General features: G+C 35.1%; 1 protein-coding gene across 2 annotated transcripts in view; it reads right to left on the reverse strand.

Annotated features, from left to right (window-relative positions):
• Positions 1-1,817: 1,817 nt before the first annotated feature.
• LOC306876440 (inositol polyphosphate-4-phosphatase type I A-like) overlaps positions 1,818-19,779 on the reverse strand; it is a 58,763-nt gene continuing 40,801 nt past the window's right edge. The window contains exons 3-23 of one of the 2 annotated variants that reach the window (XM_079427606.1): positions 17,167-17,211; positions 16,514-16,632; positions 16,257-16,373; positions 16,105-16,184; positions 15,877-15,985; positions 15,238-15,328; positions 14,639-14,786; positions 13,450-13,580; positions 13,237-13,341; positions 13,032-13,140; positions 11,386-11,572; positions 9,399-9,617; positions 9,171-9,312; positions 8,352-8,384; positions 8,071-8,243; positions 7,012-7,135; positions 6,655-6,922; positions 5,795-5,892; positions 5,590-5,702; positions 5,249-5,403; positions 1,818-3,546 (exon numbers count right to left, since the gene is read on the reverse strand). In XM_079427606.1, the coding sequence (XP_079283732.1) occupies positions 3,414-3,546; positions 5,249-5,403; positions 5,590-5,702; positions 5,795-5,892; positions 6,655-6,922; positions 7,012-7,135; positions 8,071-8,243; positions 8,352-8,384; positions 9,171-9,312; positions 9,399-9,617; positions 11,386-11,572; positions 13,032-13,140; positions 13,237-13,341; positions 13,450-13,580; positions 14,639-14,786; positions 15,238-15,328; positions 15,877-15,985; positions 16,105-16,184; positions 16,257-16,373; positions 16,514-16,632; positions 17,167-17,211 (2,699 nt within the window). In that variant the 3' untranslated portion in view covers positions 1,818-3,413. Of the gene's footprint in view, positions 3,547-5,248; positions 5,404-5,589; positions 5,703-5,794; positions 5,893-6,654; positions 6,923-7,011; positions 7,136-8,070; positions 8,244-8,351; positions 8,385-9,032; positions 9,313-9,398; positions 9,618-11,385; positions 11,573-13,031; positions 13,141-13,236; positions 13,342-13,449; positions 13,581-14,638; positions 14,787-15,237; positions 15,329-15,876; positions 15,986-16,104; positions 16,185-16,256; positions 16,374-16,513; positions 16,633-17,166; positions 17,212-19,779 lie in introns of both variants that reach the window. The other variant, XM_079427605.1, reaches the window with a different exon arrangement.

The following is a 19,779-nucleotide window of genomic DNA, read 5'->3' on the forward strand; positions in this document are numbered from 1 at the left end:
GTTTTATAGTTGAAAAACTATGCAGGAACATGTATAATGACTAAAATAGTTTGTATAATTCTGCAATCCATTTGGTGGTTATTTTTCCTCAAACAGGGGGGTGGGGGGGACTATAAATAGTTTCAGAAAAAATATTGCAGGAATCTCATTTTTCATGGTATCTTCTTCAAATTTGAAATATGAACTGATGAGACACATGGCTTTCGATCCATTACTTTTCTGGATTGCTCCAGGACTTATTTCATGTATTTGTATATGAAATAAAAAAAAACATTCAGTGTGGAAAAATATTTTTCAAGGCACGTCAGTGCCTATAACTTTTTATCTTTTTGAGCATTATCAACTCTGGATGATAGATAGTAAAGCCCTGAGTCTCTTCTTTCTAAAGATACCTAATTTGTTTGTGTAAGCACACTTTGTCACAAACTGTTACCATTTTAATTTAGGTAGGTTATTTTCACCTGCGAGGCCACAAATGGCAGTGAAGGTTAACAGGTTTAAGACATGAAAGATTAAAATTGTTTGTTTACTTAAGCACATTGTGTTTACCTGCAACTTTGAGCAAGACCAGATGAACCAATATTTTCTATTTATTTAAAATCCATTGGTTTTCGACATAAAACTTGGTGAAATGATTTCAGTGTGTGAGTAATTTTTTAATTCCAGCATATTTTAAATTTAATATTTACTTAAAGTCTCAGGGGGTCCTTCAAGTAAATAATCTAGGCCAATGGGTGTTGGCTGAAAAAAAAAAAAAAGATTGAACCCTTTGATTTAGGCCATTGTTACATTATGTGAGCTGCTGTCACCACAGTCCTGACACAAACGAGCGTTTACCCGCTGCTGAAGTTACTGCATCATAGAAATGCACTGTTTTAAATGTATTTTAATGTAATGGTCTTTATTGTAGCGGTATGTTTATTAGTATTAATCTCCAATCTGTCTAGTTTAAGATCAGATCAGATCAAAGCAGTTATTATTTCTTTATTTTTAATCACTTTATTTTGAGATTTAACACCAAATCGAAATATTTTTGATAGGCTAGTTAAAAGAAATAAATGACAAACGGTTTAATTTGTATTATTATTAATAATAATAATATAGGCCTAATTAGGCCATTATTATTATTATTAATAATCATAATAAAATGCATAAGCTAATTTGTTTTTATCCATGAACAAAAAATACGAAAGATCTATCTTAATTTTCGGTTTTCCGATCATATTAAAGGACTCATATCCTCTGGGCCTTGGATTGGAGATGAATCCTAAACATGACGCTATAATAAATATTAAAATATGTTTAAAACCGTGTATTTTTATAACTACACTGTAAAAAAAAAAAAAAAAAGAAAAGTTGAGCCAACTTAAAACAAGTTGAGAAAACTCAAAAATCTGCTGAAGCTGGTTGCCTTCAAATTTGAAGTTTATACAAAAAAAGTTGAGAATCTCCTTCAAAAATAAATTGAGAGAACTCAAAAATCTGCTGAAGCTGGTTGCCTTAAAATTTTAAATTGACTCAACTTTTTTTTTTTTTTTTTTTTTTAGTGTACAGCAGCATGCAAATGCTCGTTATTAAACAGAATGACTTGTTCTCCATATGTACAAACTTTTGCGAACTTTGAGCACACTAGACATAGTGATCATATTCATATTGGGAAACACACAGCAAATTCTCAGATCTATGTGGATCATATACTAAACACTTTAATACATTATATATATATATATATATATATATATATATATAATTTATATGATTGCTAGTGATGTATATGAACACTATAGTGAACAAGGCAATAAAGAAGCTTGAGGTTTAATCTGGTATGTGAATTTAATTTTAAAGCTGTATGTATGGAGGGAAGAGAGAGGCATTTTGTACAGCATTTTACATTAAAAAATAAAACCAGACACCGTGAGACCAATAGGGCAGCATGCTCTTACAACATAGCAGTGCTTTAGCACTTACAATAAACTCTTACATGAAAATGAAAATAAAATGATGTTTACCAAGTGGTAAAATAATTACATGTACATTTATTAAAAATAATAGTTGTGTAAACTTAAATAACTTTCCATGCAGTGCATCTGGTTTTTAAAGAATTGTAAATAATAATAATTTCAGCAGAGGTTAAGACCTATGCTCTTGTCTCCCAAATTGCAAATACAAGTTGTTCAATCTGTTAATATACAAACCAGAAATGACAGTCGATTTGTGCATTTATTTGTGCAGAGACAAAGGCTGATGATCATTACATGTAGAGTTAGTCTTAATCTTTTATGATGCAATGCCCATCATGGTTTTCATATAACTATTACAATAAAATAAATAGTCTAAATGCATCCCTCTGCTTTACAAAAACATAAGACTGCATTCTTCACATTTCAGGACCAGTTGCAGCAGTGCTCCTTGTTACATCAGTACTGACATTCATATCAACCAATATAAATGTCCTAAACATTGAACTATGAAAACATACAAACAGTCAATGAACACAATAGTGTCTTCTCACGTTATTTCCTTACAAAGAATGTATATTCACACAGTATGCTCACTGTACAGAGACTAGCTGTGCTTGGCAACAGTATGAGGAAGCTTGTCCTCTTAAACTCTACAGTCAGGAGGGCAAAGGCCTGCATTAAAGCACTAACACTTTCGTAAAGAGAGAGTCTTACTGTAAATAAATAAAACAGAATCTGCCACATCACAAATAGTCATACACAGATTAGAAATATCTACATGTGGATCTTAACCAATGGTGGACTCTCTTAAGGCAGCTAGTATTGTGTATACTTTAAATGAAGTGAGGGTGAACTTTGAGGCGCATGGATTCTCTAACATAGCTTGACTTTTCCTTATCAATCTTAAAACTGGATGACTTGGGAACAAATCATCTACTATATCACTGCACATACACATTACCTTTAACATACTGAACTTTAAATACAATCTAAAGGATGATAAAACACAGCTTTGCTTCAGTGCTGATTTTGAACTTTGTATTTTAGTACAAAGACCACGTGTGGTACTGGAAAGCATTGAAAAATTTACTTAACTAAACCTAGACGGAATGATTTAGATGCTTTGGGATTATTTGGGAAATTCTTTGATAAATTAAATGATCTTGTTTTTTTTGTCTTTTTAAGTATTAAGAGTCTTACCTGCTTTCAGTGCAATAAACAAGCAAGCTACTCATTTATCTTCAAGTGATTTGAATCTCTTTTCTTCTCAGAGCCAAGAGGTTGGGGGATGTAGAAATATTAACATTGTCATCTGGATGATAACCAGAGCGTATTTCAGCATGACTGTGCATAATACAACTTTCCTTCATGTATGTGGTGTTAAAGTAAAGCGAACGAGGAGAAACATGCAGTTCTAGTCACGGTGGGCCAGAACAGCGGACTGCTTTCAGTTCAAGTCTCCACTTTCCCAAAGGTGCCCTCTGGTGGTCTGTACTGTTTAGGGAAAGTCTTCAGCTGGAGGGAGTTGAAAGCGTATTTGCGGCTTCCTACGTTTTTCATGGTGTTTTCCCGCCTGCAGCCCTCGCTGTTGAACAGAGGGATAGAGAAAAGGCCCATCACACCAAAAACAAGAATTATAACTAGAACTAGATCAGTGTCCACACCAATGAATGTTAACATTATGTTTATTACAATAATCACATGTTATAGTTTGTAGCGTTAACATTCTGAATGGCTGTTTTTATCGTTCATCAGCTAGAAAAAAAAAATATTCTGGAAGTGATTCCAATGATATCCTTCCTCTGTGTTGTTATCATTACAGTTGGTTGGTATGCTATTCTTTTACAATTAGAATGATTTTTAAAACTATAAATTTAAGGAATAAACTGATACGACAATATGATGTCTAAATGTAAACGTCTTGTAATAGCAACACTTCTAATTTTGATAATACGACTTCCAACAGAACTCTATTACTTTTTATTTCATTTTATATAAAAAAGAAAGGACTTATGTTAACTACTGATCACACTGCAAAATTATTATGTTCTTCCCCTGTATTTTTGTCTCGTTTTCTAGTGCAAATGTCCAAAGATTCATAAATCAAGATACATTATTTGAGAAGCAAAATGACACGAAGGCTTGTTTTATGAGAAATTAATCAAATCTTAAAAAGTAAAACTAAAAGTAATATCCCATTGACAGGTATTTCTTCTTGTTTCTTATCATAAACTCATTTAATTTTCTTCCATTTCTCAGAAAACTAATACAGTATATTAATTTTGCATCTCGAGTAAATGTATCTTGATTTTAGTCTGTTTACATCCTGTATTTGTACTGGAAAAGAAACTAAACACAAAAACACTGTGGAAGATAATCTTTTTGTGCAGTGCAGGCCATTTTTGATGTCATGAAACCCTAAAACACGTTTTTCGAGATGTTAACATTTATGAACAGGTTGCACATCAGTGAAAACAACTTTAGCACTCATTATGTCTATTATTAAGGTAAAACGTTCCTACGTCACTTGTATCTGCGTTAATCTGGTGATTGGCTGCCGTGGCTGGAGAGTACACGTCTACGTCATCAGTTTTCTGAGCTTATACGTGACATACGTGAAGTGACATACGGCCAAGTATGGTGACCCATACTCGGAATTTGTGCTCTGCATTTAACCCATCCATAGTGCACACACACAGCAGTGAACACACACACACTGTGAACACACACCCGGAGCAGTGGGCAGCCATTTATGCTGCGGCGCCCGGGGAGCAGTTAGGGGTTCGGTGCCTTGCTCAAGGGCACCTCAGTCGTGGTATTGAGGGTGGAGAGAGCGCTGGACATTCACTCCCCCTACCTACAATCCCTGCCGGCCCGAGACTCGAACCCGCAACCTTTGGATTACGAGTCCGACTCTAACCATTAGGCCACGACTTCCCCATGTACTTAATACTTGTACTTTTAATATTCATTTGTCTGTACAATGTGTTGTAGTTCTGTGTTTTATTGGCTGTTTTCTCCCCTCTTCCCACCCTCTACACTCCCACTTTTCCACAGCTTTATTTCTACACAGCCAAGGTGTGAAAGACCAGTGCTGAAACAGGGTGGTTTCATGACACTTTAAGACTTTCTACTTTGATTTAAGGCCTTAATTTGTGAACATCTGAATTAAGACTTCTCTTGACCTGCAGAAACCCTGCTTTATCATCAGCGTTATAGTTATTGTCCTTGTTGTGATCCGTCCTTAATGTGTGAATACGATCCCTAACTGTAAATTATCGTCTCACCTGCGCATACAGTCCAAAGCCTGTGTGAAGACCTGCGGGGCCATGCAGTGCTCTTGCTGGAGGATTTGACATTGCTCCAGGGTCACTGACATGGCCGTACGATCCTTCGCACTCTTGCAGCTGGTCACACGCACACCGTTCAGACGCCGACAAATCTGACATAACAAGTGAGGAAGATATCATCCTGGTAATGTGCATTTAAACTATTACAAGGAGTTCACTAGATTATAGTGAGAGAGTCTCGGATCGTAGCTCCGTGAATCAAAAACAAACTGAATTGTGATTTCCCATGTTTCAGTATAGATGCAAGAAAACATAAGAATGATGTTAGATCACTGTACCTCTGCTGCCTGCAACAGGATGTCCACATTCTTGCTCTTCCTGGCATTAACATTTTGACTGAGGAACTTGAGTAGCTCAGGCACACAGTTCTGACTGCGAGAGCGGGGCAGACCTGTAGATGGAGTCATTCAACTGGTTAGGACTGACATAAACCATCTACCAACTTTCTTCCATGCGCAGTCTATGAGAGTGTTTAGGACTCACAGTCTTCAGGCAGGACTTCTTTAAACTGGTCATAATAGGAGGCAAGACGAGTTAGACTCTCCATATTCACTACTTCCTGCAGCGACGTGTCTCCAAACCTAAAGGGTAATACAAAAGGAATATGAATACTAAAACGTGTATTGTATACTGAAATGTATATTGTACATTGACAGTCCAATGAATTACATTGTATGAATAACTGAAGAAGTAAATATCGGGTTGTATACACACACATTGTTCATTAAATCTGCATACAAAGGATTCCACAAAAAGGAACAACTTAAACTTTCCGTACACAAAATTCACATGCTTTGGCTGATGCATTAAGCATCATGCATAAGCAATAAAAGCTGCGTTATAGCTCAAGCTGTGAGGTTCCTCTCATAAAACCACAAAATTGCATGTGTAGCTACAGCTGGCTAATGAGATGTCTGTAATCTGAGTATGTGTAAATGATGTTTATTGTGTTTGAACTGTTTATTTTTAGATGTCAAACTGGACACTGCTTGAGAATCTTGCTGCACATGTGACAGCGTGTATTTAGAGAGCGTCATGTGTTTGCTGAGAGTGAAATAAGGCTGTAAAGGAAAGGTTGAGTGGAAAGCCTTAGAGATGTTCTGGGCGTGTTTTATGCAAATAACTAACCTTAGGCACACAATTGTTCATTTATAATACTCCAAATTCCCTAACATTAGAACGAGATTAAGAGTTAATTAATGTGCTTTTGTATGTGAATTAGCCTGACAAGTTTTCTTGTGCGTATAAATACTGATAATCCATGTAATTATTCGTGAACGAGACCCAGTGTAATCAAATCAGTCCATACAAAGAAACAAAGTATATTTAATTCATACACTTACTTTTCCGCTAGCGTTTGTTGCTCATTGATTCCTACATTGAATAATACCGGTTGAACTCGCAGCAGCATCCCATTTTGGATCTCCCGAGGTAACACATCAAACATCACCCCCGGTAAAGGAACACGCACGTTAAACCCATCTCTGTTGCCCGTGATGACAGGCAGCATGTCGGGGCTGAAGCTGGAGGTCGCCTGGGTCACTTTAAAGGTGACATTCCGGAGGTCCATGACACCTACACTCATGTCTTCCAACATGGCGAGTTCCTCCCCTTTAAGACGAAAGAAGAGCTCACACATTCAGATAAATGTACCTTCATACATAAGTGCAACATGAATTGAAATGGGTTTGTATGTTTACCATAGGTGCTCAGAAGCGCCTCAAACTGGACCAGTAAGCCAATAGTGTGGAGCTGTCTGAGGAAGCCGCTGTCACTTAGACAGTTCCTCAATTTTATCACAAATCCACAGATCAGGGCCGTTAGCTACAAAGAAATATGTATATTATTAGAATGCATATGAAATTGTAATTTATAGTCAGCTTGGGAAATTGCATGATTAAAGTGTTTTATAGAGTACTCTGAAAGCAGAACCATTTTCAATGCGAAAAACACACAAATAAATTTTTGCCAACCATGGTAAAAATGAGTTATGGCAAAAAAAAAAAAAAAAGATTTATGGCCACAGTATATTTCAAATATATGCTAAATAAATATTGTACACAGCACAGCTTAAGGAAATATCAAATTGAAAATATACTTTGTTTAAACCTAAAAAAAATAAAAAAAATAATAATTTATATATATATATATTTTTTTTTTTTTATTTTTTTTTTTTAAAGGTTTAATATATTGCAAAATATATTACAACAATACTTAAAGCAGCAGAAAAATACATTCCCAATTTTAAAATACATTTTGGGTAAATACAAATAAATATAATATATATTTTTTAAATAAACTGTTTGAACAATAAAAATATATTTAGATTGAAAAATAAATATTAAGTAGGAAATACAAATGAGAAACACCATATATATTTATGTAAATGTTATAGTCAATATTAGCAATATACTTTTTGGTACCATTTATTTGTATATTTGGAAATATATTTAAAGTATATCAGAAAATATTTTTTTTTCTGTATAGACAGAATTATTTTTGTTATTTTTAATGAAACCAATTTAACATTGTAAAATACCCTTACAGCTTGGTAGCTGAACACAATATCAAATTAGCTGAAATGTTTCACAAATGTAATGCAATGGGTGATGGGATTCACAGAATTTTATAACTGAGAAGAGTTTCTCATTTCTGTAGAAACCACTGGAACTTTCTACAGAGCACATTCTACGTGGGCCTGGTTATACCTGATTGGCAATAAAATGATGTTGTTTATCTCTTAAATAGTCTGTACTAACTGTCTGACAGAAAACCACATCTCTGCGGTACTGTAGTGACAAACTCATGGCGATAGTGGGAGCGCTGTCTTGCATCAGTAGAAACACCATGGACTTCTTGGCTTTGTCGCTCATCATTGCTACGCATTCATTCAGAGTGGTCAGGAGAGGATACAGAGCTTCACTCCATTCACCTAGAGCCATAAACACAGACAGCTTATGTCAGGAGCATTCAGAAAACTGGACAGCCCACAAATATAGCTGCAGCTGGTACAAATAGTAGTTTGCACTGAGAGGCTTACCAGGAGAGGAGCCTTCAACACTGGGACTGCCATCTAAAGCGGGACAGAGAGAGAATAAGTGTTGTTACAGAGCCAATGTTAGCCAATACTAATTACTTTTAAAGCCAACGGTAGAGTAGATCTGAAAACTCTTTATGAAATCTTGCCATTTTTGGTTTGTTAGCATAGACATGCATATCAAAACATAAGCAACTACAAGCAGGCATTTTGCTTCAGAGTCTCTACCAATGAAACCCTTGTGAAAAAGAAGTGTGCTTAACTGTATAAAATATGCACTTGTAGCATACTTAAAATCTTTATTTTTAAAAACCTATACTAACAGATAATATAATATTAATAAAATGGAGTACACTATTTTTAAATATAAATTTAAACTATAATACATTTTATTCTATTGCAGTTAACATGCCATTAAGTATCCAAAAACATTACATTCAGTTCAGACTTAAGTATATTTTTTAAAGCATATTATTTCCATAATAAGTAGTAGTTTAAAAATCATGCTAAAGCATAGCTCTTTTTCAAAAAGAACTCCTTGATGGTTGAAAGTCAAGCAGAAATATGGCACATTTGATTTTGAATGATGTGCAGAATTAAGAGGATGTAAAACTGAAAGCATCTGTGCTATTTGAGCAGTTTTAAAAGGAATCAAAACAGAACGTAACACAGGGTGGAACCTACAGGAGCGAGTGTTAGGACTGGATGGGCATGCAGGGTTCATTAAGGGTGATGAGGACTGAGCTGAAAGAGGGTGTGATGAGGTTAGGGGGGAGGAGCGACCGTCACCAGGGTTGATCCAGAATGCATTGCCCTGGCTACCTCTCTTGCTGGTGTCGGCCTGCTGGTCAGACAGGAAGACATCTTCACTGCTGTCGCTCTGCGAGCGCTCTCTCGTCAGCAGCCTGTCCACACAGTGGATCACACACTCCAGACTCTTATCAACATTGAGCCAGATCTTTTCCTGAAGCAGAAACAGAAAAACATCAGCTTTTTCAGATTTCTATGTAAATTCATGAGAAGATAATAATGTCAGTCTCTGAATCTTACCCACTCCTCCTCCTGCCAGTTTAAGTTCATGGATGCTCTGTTCCCTTTCCCGCTCCATTTGGCCTGTGGAGAGCCCTGGTCGTTCCTCAGGACCACGCGCTCAGTGTCATGGGTGGACGGAGAACCTCTGGAGGCGATGAACTCTGGGCGTGCAGCACTCAGTGCCTGGATAGCTGCAGTTAGCAGCTTACTGTCACACACTGTCACCAGCTGGCGCGTCTGAGAGAGTCACAGAGATTGCACTTACTCATTAAGTGGACCTCAACAGCTTTTACTTGGTAGATCTGTTGTGCATGAGAAATAGCTTTCATTAAAGAACACTTTTCACATCCCTGGGACAAGTAAACAAAACAAATAACATACATTACATAAATAAAAATAAATATTAAAAACCCTCTCGATTTATCATTTTAATAAGTGTGGAATACTGGAATTCAATAGAATTTTTCAGAAACTTTGATTAATGGTGACTCATAAATAGTCATATTCAAATGCACAAGAAATACTGATCTGTTAGCAGTGTTGGGGGTAACGCATTACAAGTAACGCGAGTTATGTAATAATATTACTTTTACGTGTTACCTTTTTCCCATTTATTGACTGCTGTGTGAACGTGCTGTTACTGTAGTTCTAGACTAAACGTGAATGTGCATTCATTCCTAAAACAGATTTAGTATTCATCAAAATGGATTAATCTGAAATACACTCAAACCAGACATCAGATATAATTTTTGATACTGTTTTACTAGTGGGTGCAGGACACTATCCCCTGGTTTCACAGACAAGACTTAAGCTAGTCCCAGACTAAAATGCATGTTTGAGCTGTCTCAACTGAAAATATCTTGCTCTGATATATATGTCAGTGTCATTGTTCTGTGTCAAGATGCACACCTTAATGTTTTCTTCGAAGGCATTTTTGTAAAAGTTGCTTAAATATCTTAATTTAACTAAGGCCTAGTCCTGGTTTAAGCTAAGCCCCGTTTGTGAAACCAGGTCTATTTATGTAAGTGAGGATAGCAAAATAAAGTAAACTGTGACATATTGTACCCAAAAATTCTTCAAACAGTGAACTACCAGTAAAACTGATAAACATTTGGGAACAAAAATTATTCAGACACTTTGACCTGACCATGTTTTGCTTAAGTGCTTTTTCTTTAATTGCTAATTCGAACTTTTTACTCCACAGACTGAACAAAATTATGCATTGCTTGGTAACTGGTCGACCTAAATTGGTATTATCTAATTGTGTACTTAAATTTAACAGCTGACAGCTATTCAACCTAATTTATTCCACACTTTTCTATCAAAGTTATCTGACATTATCAAGATGAATTTGTCCTGACACAGATTAACTCGGAGTTCTTGTTATATTGTATTACCATTTTCTAAACTATAGTGAATAAACTGTGATAATGTTAAAGGTGTCTGGATACATTTAGGTTTTACTGTATATTATACCACAATAATAGAATTATAATAATATATAGAATTTAAGTTAATACAAAATTAAATAACAGTTATAATAATGATAAAAAAAATAAAAAAAAAACTATAAAATTTAATAAGTTATAATAATTATAGAATTATAATACTGTATTAAATTAAAAATTAAATATAGATATAAAAATGTAAAATTAAAAACAGAACTTTTTTTATTTATAATAATCCAGTCAAATTATTTTATTAAAATAATTGTATTATTTTACATTTTTAAATTGAATTGTACATACAAATGATAAGTAATAGTGTAAATAAATAATAAATTAACTTAATAAAATAACGAAACGAAATAAAATCACTTTGCCATTTCATACAAAACTGAAGTATTTTAATAGCTGAAAGAGTATAAGCTGTTTTGGGCTCGGGTCGGTAATTCTGATAAGCTGTTGGACACGGGCTGGGCTTGGGCCTATATTTTAGGCCCGTGCAGGACTCTAATTAGATGGTCAGTGAACAGACTGTAGATGGTTCAAGCAAATCCTCTCACCTTGTCTGTGAGGATAGCGAGGGTCCTCTCAAGTGCATTGGTTGAGCGCTCTTTGGCAGCGCGGGACAGCCGCTCAGTGTAGTAGCTGACCTGCGTCTTCAGAGTGTTGATATGGGAAATTATTTCTTTAGCTTTCAACACATCCTGTGGCTGGTACCGCATAGAAAGTGGTGCCGATTCCCCGGCACTGAAACGAGACAGACCATTAAAAACAAAACAACAACATATTCTCCAATTCCTCATTTGTAATCACTTGTTCAGCTGCACAAGCTGTGACCAAGTTGACTACACGGCAAATGAGATGGCGTGATATACAAGCACACACAGAAAACGTACACAAATGCCAAGTGGATGGAGTGGGAGAGCAGTTTTGTGCTAATACATCATCTCTAAAAACACAAATGTTGGTGCAAACAAGAAAGATCCTTCACGTTTAATGGAAGTGAAGTAAAGGACTCGACCCTGACCGATCATAAACAAGATGAAACACCACCACATATGAAAATGACTGGAAAAACAACCCTGAAACTCACCCTTCACCCTCACTTGAACTGATCGGAAAGCAAACAACATAAAGTCAACTGATTACAATCGCAGTCATGAGATAAATGTGAAATAAAATATTCATATATAAAAAAAAGTTCCCCTCTATGGAACATTATTTCTGCCACAGAATAAAAAAAATAGAATTTTTTCTCACAATTCTGACTTTTGTATGATTATGAGTTTATTATGGAAGCCCGTTTCCACCACTGAATAAAAAAATAAAAAAGGTAATTGCGACTTTTATATCAAGAAATGAATGAGAATGAAAATGAGAAATTAAGTCAGAAAGGCGAGATATAAACTGCCAATTCTGACTCAGAATTGCGGAATATAAACTCGTAATTGCGAGTTATAAAGTCAGAATTGTGAGCTATAAACTCGCAATTCTTTCAGTCTTTTTTCTCCTTAGAACTGGACTTTATTACTCGCAATTTTGAGAAAAAAGTCAGAATTGCCAGTTTGCCAATTGATGCAATTCTGAGATGTAAACTTGCAATTGCGAGAAAAAAAATCCGAACTGTGAGATAAAAAGTCGCAGTTACCTTTTTAATTTGTATTCAGTGGCGGAAACAGGCTTCCATAGTTTATACAGTATATCGCAATTCTGAAAATAAAGTATTGTGAGTCTATAACTCACGACTGCAAAATATAAACTTACAATTCTGAGATAAAAAAATTCTGAATTGTGAGAAATAGGCTCATAATTTTGAGAAAAAAAGTTACACTTGTTACATTTTGTTGTTACAGTGCAATTATACATTTAAGCACTGAGTAATATTAATGAACTACATGTACTTTCTATATGTTTAGGGTTAGGATTAGGGTTACTTGCATGTAATTATGCATAATTTGTTGTTATTGCAATAGTAAGTCCATGTAACGTGTAACAAGGATACCGTAAAATAAAGTGTTACTAAAAACATGATGTTTTTTAGCTTTTTTATTTTGCAGCTATAAAAGCTTCCATACCTTTTGCTACAAGAATAACACAATAATAAAGAAAATAATAAAAAGGAATTAGAAAAGCCAAGAAACCTAGCAGAGCAACACAAAAACTTTGATTCATATTGGTCACCAATTTCTTAATAAAAAGGTCTTACTGCTTTTTGGCTTCCTCAAATTTCTGAATGAGTTTCCTCAATCCGCTGCCCTTAAAGCCCTGATGATGTGCTGCAGGGGCCCCTGTGGTCACCACGTCATATGTGCGATCTGTTCAGAGATACATTATGTGAAGACCAACCCATTTCGACAGAATACTGAACAATTTCAATGCTGAAATGCAAATATTGACCATAGGTCTCTCACCATAGCCGGACTCGCCCTGCACTCTCATCCTCTGAACGTGGAGGTTTGTAGCTATAAACTCTAGTTTTTTCTCTCCTTTCAGAGTGCTAGATTTGAAGGAAGGACCTGATGGATAGTAGGTGAGAAGAATCAGATAAATACAATGTTGAAATCACCTTTAATTATAGTGCTCTCACTTCCTCTTTCTGGTTGAGCAGGTGCCACAACACTTACCCTTGTATTCATGTAAATTACTGAGAGTCTCCTGATAGGTGAGGATGATAGTCTGGTACTGAGTGATGATCTGTCTCCGCAGATTCTCCCAGCAGGGGGACAACTCACCCAACTCTTCTAACTCACACACCCTGCGTGCAGACAGAAATGTGCAACAATAGAATAAAATCTTATTTATAAATTTAATATTATAGGAATTCATAGTGCTCCAGTCTTGCTAGTTAGAATCTTACAAATCAATGTAATTTCCACATTGTCAAAATGCAATGTGCTGCACAAAAGTGAGTCTTGACCAATTCTTAAAGGAACAGTGCACTCAAAAATGAAAATTTGGAGAAGATTTCCACACTCTCAGGCCATTCAAGATGCAGATGAGTTTGTTTCTTCATCAGAACAGATTTGGAGAAATTTAGCATTACATCACTTGCTCACCAATGGATCCTCTGCAATGGGTGCCGTCAGAATGAGAGTCTAAACAGATAATAAAAACCTCACAATAATCCACAAGTAATCCACAATCAATGTCTTGTGAAGTGCAACGCTGCATGTTTGTGAGAAACAAATGCATCATTAAATCATTATTTTTCCATTATATTGCTTTCTCCAGTAAAAAGTTGTCTCGTCTGAATCAGGAGAGAAATATGCACAGACCCAAAGAGCCCAAAACAGTTCTAAACAAATACGTTGGAGTACTTTTTCACTGGAGGAAGCATTATTATGAATTATGGGCTCTTACAAACACGCAAAAAAAAAATTTCCACTTCACAAGACGTTATTTGGACTGAAGTTGTATGGATTACTTGTGGATTATTGTGATCAGCTGTTTGAAATCTGATTCTGATGACACGCATTCACTGCAAAGGATCCATTGCTGAGCAACTGACGTAATATTACATTTCTCCAGATATGTTCAGATGAAGAAACAAACTCATCTCCATCTTGGTTGGTCTGAAGGTGTGGAAATTTTAAGCAAATTTAAATTTTTGGGTCTTTAATCCTGATGTTTCAGAAGTGTGGAAAACAAAAACTCATATTTTAAACTGGGGACTCCGTTACCTTTGAGGTATGAAACTCGCAGTATGTTTTTATTGTAGCTTGTATAAATACAAGGAAATTTGGATTTTCCACTTCATGTCCCCTTTCAAAAGAGTCATTCTGAACATGAGCACTAACAGTGAATTGCATTTACCTGGCAGCATCTTCCTCCAGCAGTAGTTTGACGAACTGTCTCGGTATGTGCAGGGAGAGCACGCTCTCTGCCATCTGTTCCAGGACACGCAGGTGGTTTCCATCAGTCGTGGGAAATCGGTACATCCGTGAAATAGTGCCTCCAAACACTGCATCAATCAATGGGTGTGTGCAGTAGTGAAAGGCATGGAAAAGAACATCAGCTGCATTTTACTGCATTTACTGAAGTATTCATTTGTAACTAACTAAGATTATTAAGTGATTTAAACAAATTAAACCTTATTTGAACTGTTACCGCAATTTCTGGGTGAAAACAGTTTTCAGTGTACATGCTGAGTGGTGCAGCACTTTATTGAAGCAGAACTAAAGGCTTAAACCTAAACTTAAAGAACACTTCAAACTCTTCATTTGTTGCCTTAAACCACTGTTTTAATGGCTGCAGGAACCTCTTTCACAGCTTGCGGCATTCATGAGTCTTCACAGCAGGAAGTGAAGGCTACAGCCCATGGGCACATCAAAAATAAAATGCTTCTTCCAGATGGAATGTAGCTGCAATAATTAAGATTTGTTTGTATATAGACATCAAAATTAGACACTCACCTGCCTTTAAAAGAGCGTCTTTACATAGGGATACTGATTTTGCTTTAACTCCCATGGATTCGGTCAGACTTTCATCAACAGGTAATACCATCTGTGAGAAACACGAGTGCAATTATACAGAAGATATTCATGTTCTTTGTGACAGAGATTTAAATAGACACAGTTGTACAAACCAAAACAGAGACTCGTCTCTTTAACAGAAGTGCTAGTTCTCTCTTAAAAAAAAAAACTACTACTGAAAGTCAGTGTTGTTACTTATCATGGATTGATAACTAAAACTAAAACCATTAGAGATTAATTGAAATAAAATAAATATTTACTGAAATTCCATTTAATATAAATACAATTATTTGTTTAGTTTCATTTAGTTTAAGTTGAAGCACTAAAATTAAACTATATAGACATATAAAAAAAACACAAAAAAATAAATGGAAATTATAAAAATAAAAAACCCATTCAAAATATTAATAAATACTATAATATTATATAATGATACTTAAATAACAATGGCTTTGTCTATGGATATTTATAAATATATCAGCCATCAGTAATTGAAATATTGGTTTTGGACAGTGGCCAAACCTCAAATCAGTTGACCACTAATGTATAGTGTGAAGAGCAGCGTACGTAAGCACTCACCCTGCCATTAACCGTGTCTGAACGTGCCAGAGGAGCTCGCTGGTCTCTCCTCTCCTCTATCTGCCATGCGATGATGGTAATGTTACCCATCCGCTCGCTCTCTGCTGACCTGAGCCAGTAAAAATGCCCACAAATAGGTGTCAGACTACATAATTCCTAATAAATTCTATGCTAACGTTATGCTCTGGGATTACACATCGGCTTTGTACCTATATTTATCTCACATACCGCAGAGTGAGGTGTAGCCTGTGGTGTTTGTCTTGAAGCAGCTCTTTCACTGTAAACATCGCCGAACCGAGCAGGTACATCTAATAAAACAGAGAGTTTATGAGGCTGAGCAAAACAGTGCAGAGTGTTAAGAATAGCGGTTTGTGTCTTACAGTCCCCTGTGAGCGGTCTTTCACATCGTAGACAGACAGCTTGATTTGAGTGTGCTGGGTAATCAGAGAGTCCTGGAAGAAGGCAATGCTGCTCAAGAAGATTGGATTGCTAGTGCCCTAGGAAAAAAGGGAAATTCCTGCATTAAATTCAGCTCAATATGCAAAATCTGATATTTAACAGGTTTTAGAGCCAGTTTAACATGCTACATAGTTCCACATGATCCAAACCTTAGTAATATGATAGCACTTATCCTCACCTCTATAATTTCCGTCTGTGCATGTTTGGTCCAAAACGCCTGTGGAGGGGTGGTGCAGCTCACTGCTACAAAGCTACTGGGCTTACGGTCCAGTGATGGAGTGACCAGCTCACTGCATGCTGGGAAAAGAAGGACAACAATTCAGTATTTTACTCATGAAAGGAGAAAAGTGTAATTGCACTCATAGTAGCATTACAATCCAGTCTTTGTTAGCAACCATCTGAACGGTTTCCTGTGATGTACACTGCCATACAAACAAATGTCAAATAAGCCTAGGTGGCTAACTGCCAACAACATGATGTTTCATCATGGAAAAAGTAATATAACTGCCAAAGATTTCAGCCAAAGCCAGACAAAACCCAGTGCACCTACCACAATGGAAATATTTGATTTAACAGCTCATAGACAGGCTGTACAAATGTTTATTGCATGTGAGCTAAGAGGCTCATAAACAGTTCATTTCCTTCACAAACACAGTTGGCTGCATATTGTTAGTGCTGGTAGCCAAATAAGGAGGAAGAATATGAGGTGAAGATTCTTCAAATCCACAAAGATGAGTGGATATCAGCTTTGGTGGTTTTGTATTACTGACAAAAACTTTGGTAACGCTGGACCTTGATCATTTTATGATTGACTGAACTGCTGACACTCACCCAGACTGAACTCAAGCACCGGCTCATCGGGATCCTGACTGTTTCCTAAACACACGAGAAACAACACACAGAATTTCCATGAATGCCGAGTCTTTTATTAGATATTAGCAAATGATATAAAATAATGTTCATTTTCTATTAAATGCTGAGATGCGAGATGTGTAATCTAGTCTGGGTAAAATCAGCCTCGGGAACTGCATATCTAGTCACATAGCAGAGGAATTTTATTAGTCATCATAACACAAGATAAAGCATAAATGATAATTACATTATTGATTTAGACAAATTGTGCATCTTATTTCCTATATATTTCCACTAGTGATTAGAAATAAGTTCAATTTTGATCAACACAGCCATTAAACACATGATCGAAAAATATCCCCCACACTGTTTTCAGACAAATATAAAAAAAATATTGGGAAAAATGTGAATCTATTGATAATTATGGTATTTATATTTTTTGTGTGTATGATAACGTTTATATGTTACTCATTAAAAAAAATACAATTATTAAATATTTAAGCAGTTATATGATTTTTTTTATGGAAATGGACATAACTTTATTATTGAATCACAAATTTAAATAAATTCTCAATTAAAATCTGAACAGTGAATAACCTTGAGTTAAATACAACTTAAAGGCTTAGTTTATCAGTATCTTTTGTGTTCCTGAGAAGAAAAAAGTCTTACATGTTTGGAACAATATGAGGGTAAATAAAATATTATTTTAATTAATTTTATCGCTTCTATTTAATTTTTGAGTGAACTATCCCTTGAAGGTCTATTTCGAGCACCTGTGGCATTATAATTATTACCACAGAAAATCTTATCTCATATCTTTGTTTAAAGATATGAGATCTTTTTGTTTTTTAAAAGCAGAAATGTATTACCTCACCATGTGCGCATGATTATGTGTCACTGACATAATGATCACTATGGTATAAACTTCTTGTAGGCCTACAGGCAAAAGTTAAATGTATAGGTGAAACCCCACTTAATCAAGCTAATAATAATAATAATAATAAATATAGCTGCAAGCAGCGATGACGGGCCCAAGCCGTCAGCATACGCCACCCCGGTGGCATCGATAAAACGGTGCCCAGCGAGCACACGCATTACAGTAACCCTCTGGCAGTTTGGTTTTAAGGGATACGGCAATTAAAGGGTTAATCCAAACCATCAACTCTGTGAAACACACACACACAGAACAACATATAAAACTTTAAATTCTGTCAAAATATATTTTTCATTGGTAGTTCATGTTAGTTAATGCATTTACTAATGCTAAAAAATGAGAAATTATTATAGTTACCAAAGGTTTTAATGATTTATAAGCATTTTTTAATGATTTATTTTTCCATTAACTAACATGAATAATTTTTTCTAACACAAATGAATAAAGTAAAAAATATATTGTTACTATTTAATGTTATTTGTGAATTAACCAATGTTAAAAAAACAGCATTATTTAACTGTTGTTAATTTACATCATTAATAAATATATACCATTTAATGTTGATCAAAATCAATTCCAAAATGTGTTAATATATTATTAAATTTTAAAGTTTTATCTTTTGAACATGACTATTTTTCTAATATTAAAAATATTTTGTTCATTGTTAGTTCGTTGTAAGTTCATACTATCAATGAAGAATTAACATGCTGTAAAAAATATATTTTTCATTGTTAGTTCACGTTAATTAATGCATTTCCTAATGTTAAGAAATGAGACCTTATTATAAAGTGTTATCAAAATCTTTAATGATTTATAAGCATTTTTTAAAGATCTTAAAAAACAGACCCTCTCTCTCTCTTTCTCTCTCTCACCCAGCTCCTCAATCCACACAGTCACTCACACCCCACCCCACCCCCACCCCCACCCCTCACTCAGAAGCAGTGACAGGGAGCTCTCACTCAGAAGCAGCTCTGATAGTTTTTTAATTTTCTCCTCTGCATAGTGTATTGCAAATTCATGAAATTAATCACACATCCTCAGACTGTATTGTTCTGTGTATGTAATTTTTTATGAAGTGTTTGGAAGCTGCTCTTAAAAGATAAAAAAAAAAAGTTTTCTCTTTTTTACTGTAACTTTAATAAATTGCCATTAAATCATCGTTCAAGATATCCTAAATCCGTCCGCAATTTAGCATCTTCAGTATTTTGGCATCATGAGAAAAAATGTTTGGTGTGATTTACGTGTTTCTGTTTGGAGGAGTATGAATTTGTTTACAGCCCGTTTTAAAAAAAAACCCACATTAAAATAAATATAGCCGACGTCCTGTTGGTCGTAGCTAATGACTGTTAATTAGAAAGTTGTCCGGATTAATAAAACCAATTTATGTACCGAGTTTGGTGTCTGTAGCTATCATTATTTATATAATCATTAATAATTATATACCATTTAATGTTGATCAATATTAATTCCAAAATGTGTTTATATATTATTACATTTTAAAGTTTATCTTTTGAACATGACTATTTTTCTAACATTAAAAAGATTAATAAATGCTTTAAAAAAAATTGTTCTTTGTTAGTTCATACTATCATGGAAGAATTAACATGCTGTAAAAATATATTTTTCATTGTTAGTTCACGTTAATTAATGCATTTCCG

This window comes from Barbus barbus (assembly GCF_936440315.1).
Source record: "Barbus barbus genome assembly, chromosome: 10".
Classification (NCBI taxonomy): Eukaryota; Metazoa; Chordata; class Actinopteri; order Cypriniformes; family Cyprinidae; genus Barbus; species Barbus barbus.